The following is a 2,562-nucleotide window of genomic DNA, read 5'->3' on the forward strand; positions in this document are numbered from 1 at the left end:
ACATGTCCTCGTCGCGGCCTCATTTTGGGTGTCGCGGAAGAAGGGCTTTAGATGCGCCATTGGGAGCAACGAAGATCTCACCTCAAGCTGCGGCGCCAGTTTCGTTCGGCACACGCCAAAAGGAGCATCACATACTTCCTCCCCCGAAGAGCAAAGAGAAGGGAAAAGAAAAACAAACAATAATAATAATAATGGGAAGCGCAGCAAAGTGGGGGGTGACAGCGTTTATACAACTCGTGCGTGAGTCCGTTGCACGCGCCAAGAGGCAGCGGAGTGGGGAGGAAAGAAGCAGCCCATTTTAAACCGCGTCCCCCCTTTGGCTGCGGCCCTTTCCCAAATTCTCCTACACGCAGAAAGAGAGAGGGAGAGGGCGCGTAGTCCTGTTCCGTGTGCCCGTCATCCCCAAATGAGGTGAAATCTACCCAACCCGCCCAGACACACCAGCAGCAGCAAAAAAAAAAAATTTTGCTGCGCAAAGGCGTTCCGGAATGACTGGGCCCTCGCCGTGAACTCACGCAGAGGGAGTCTTTCAGACGCTCCCGCAGCCGCCGCGTGGAATTAACAGCAGCAGCCGCAGCGGTGGCAGGGAGTGAACGCGCGTGGGTGAGAAGGCAACAAAAAACAAAAACCCCTCCGCGCCGTCTTCCAGGCGCGCTCTCGCAGGGAGACAACTCAATCCACAGGTAAAACGGCCCCAAAGAACGCCAAGAAACACTCTCCCATTTTATGTGCCCTCATCTGGGGCACACCCTAGACTCCCACAATTTTCTGCCTTTTTGCTGTCCGGCAAACACGCACCCGTTTCTTTCCCTTCCCCAGAGAAAACTAATTCGTATTGCTCCTTTTAATTTCACCAGTTGCGTTGTTTTCAGTTTCCCCCATTCGTTATTTTCCCGCCCACGCTAAGGGAATGGCTTCGTTTGCGTCCTCCACATATATACATATATTTACGGCGCCCTCTTGTGAGTCCAGCACGTAAGGGGCAGCGGGAAAAAAAAACAGTTCCGTCTTATTTATTTCTACCGCACGTGGTGCGATGACGCGCCCCCCTTGCGCCTTTTGACCACACCGCCCTTGACGCGCTCGTTACAATTTGCAACTTTTCCCTCTGGATGCCTTTTTTCCTTTCCACCGGAGTCAAGGCAGCCCTCACGCCGCGACGCCAGGCGCCCCACATCTGCCGCTGTGCAAACTGGCCGAGGGAGGATAAAATATGTTTGCTCCCGCCCTCCCTCTTTTTATAACGCAAAACAGTCCCAACTTCCTTACAAAAAGGCGATGCCAAAAAGAAGGGAATAGCAACAAAAACATAACGACCTCGCTGATTGCTGACTTATTTTTTACTTTTTAAGCCGTCCCCCAACGCTCCCTATTAACAGGAGCAGCAAAAGAAAAAAAGAGCGATAAAATCCAAATAAAAGGCACAACAAAGGCACAACAAACGCATATAATACACAACAAAGACGGAAATTAAAAAGCAAAAAAAAAAGACTGCTAGAGGGGCTCAGAGGACTGTGGCGCCTTGCGTGCTGCCAGCCACTGCCGCACATGTCGCCTCCCCTTGCAAGTGTGTTCGGCAGCGGGAGGGCCCACTGCCAGACGGCGGGATCGGCCGCGGAGTGAGCGGCCAAAGCAGCGCTGCACCGGCACCGTAAATGTCCCCACTTTGTCGCCGAGCATGCATCGTGCAAACTGTTCAATTTGAAATAGGCCAGCGACGCACACACACACGCCAGAAGAAGTGCGTCAGCTGCAGACCGTGACGCGAACAAAAGGCACCGCAGCGATCAGAATGACGAAAACGCAGACGACGATGAGAAAAAATATGTTCGTGACACTGATCCCCCAAAAGAGTCATCGAACGGTCTTCCGGCACAGCTGCCGAAGCCACTCCCTTTCACGGTGCACCGAGCACAAGGAACCACCCAGCAGAGAGACTGACACACGCAAAGACAAATGTGCGGTGTGGGCCCATCGCAAAGGCACGACCTTACTCCACGGCACGGCCCGCCAATTCCTTCGCGTGCCTTCTTCGCGCCCTCCCATTGGGCTGTGCCTCGGGCACATCGCCGGTAACTGGCCCCTTCGACGCCGCGTTTTTTGCGAAGTGGCATGTCGCGGCGCCAGACAGTGGTCGCGTCATCGCGAATAAAAATGAAAAGTGCCGTCGCCGCAAGAAGTAAACTCCAGCACGCATTGCCGCCGAGGCAACGCCTTCCAGCAGCAACCCTGACCCCACAAGGAGCACGCCCCGCAGGAATCGAGGAACGAGAATTTGCCAAAGCAGCCAATCGGCCCCAAGATCCCCAGGCCGGGTTTTTGCGGGAATAGCGTGCATTACAACTGTGACCGGCGGCGTGATGCAAAGACGCACACCGCCGAAAACAAAAACAAAAACAGGAACCGCAAACACGTACACGCCCGCAAATTACACTACTTTGTGTGTGCTGAGTCCATGAGTGGGAAACTCATTGATGGAAAAGCTTCTCCCAAAACAAACAAACAAACCGACCGCAGTCGTGGCGCTGGACCAAGTAAAAGCCGAAGGCTGCGAGAACAGTC

The 2,562-nt window shown here is 54.0% G+C and overlaps 1 protein-coding gene across 1 annotated transcript; it reads right to left on the reverse strand.

The window, feature by feature from the left end:
* Positions 1-1,990: 1,990 nt before the first annotated feature.
* On the reverse strand, positions 1,991-2,338 carry Tco025E_09971 (uncharacterized protein; the record flags this gene model as incomplete). The annotated part of the gene is made up of 1 exon (XM_029376766.1): positions 1,991-2,338. One exon carries the CDS (start codon positions 2,336-2,338, stop codon positions 1,991-1,993), a length of 348 nt encoding a protein of 115 aa, XP_029223112.1.
* Positions 2,339-2,562: the final 224 nt, after the last annotated feature.

Source organism: Trypanosoma conorhini (assembly GCF_003719485.1).
Source record: "Trypanosoma conorhini strain 025E chromosome Unknown Tco_14.4_contig_01387, whole genome shotgun sequence".
NCBI lineage: Eukaryota > Euglenozoa > Kinetoplastea > Trypanosomatida > Trypanosomatidae > Trypanosoma > Trypanosoma conorhini.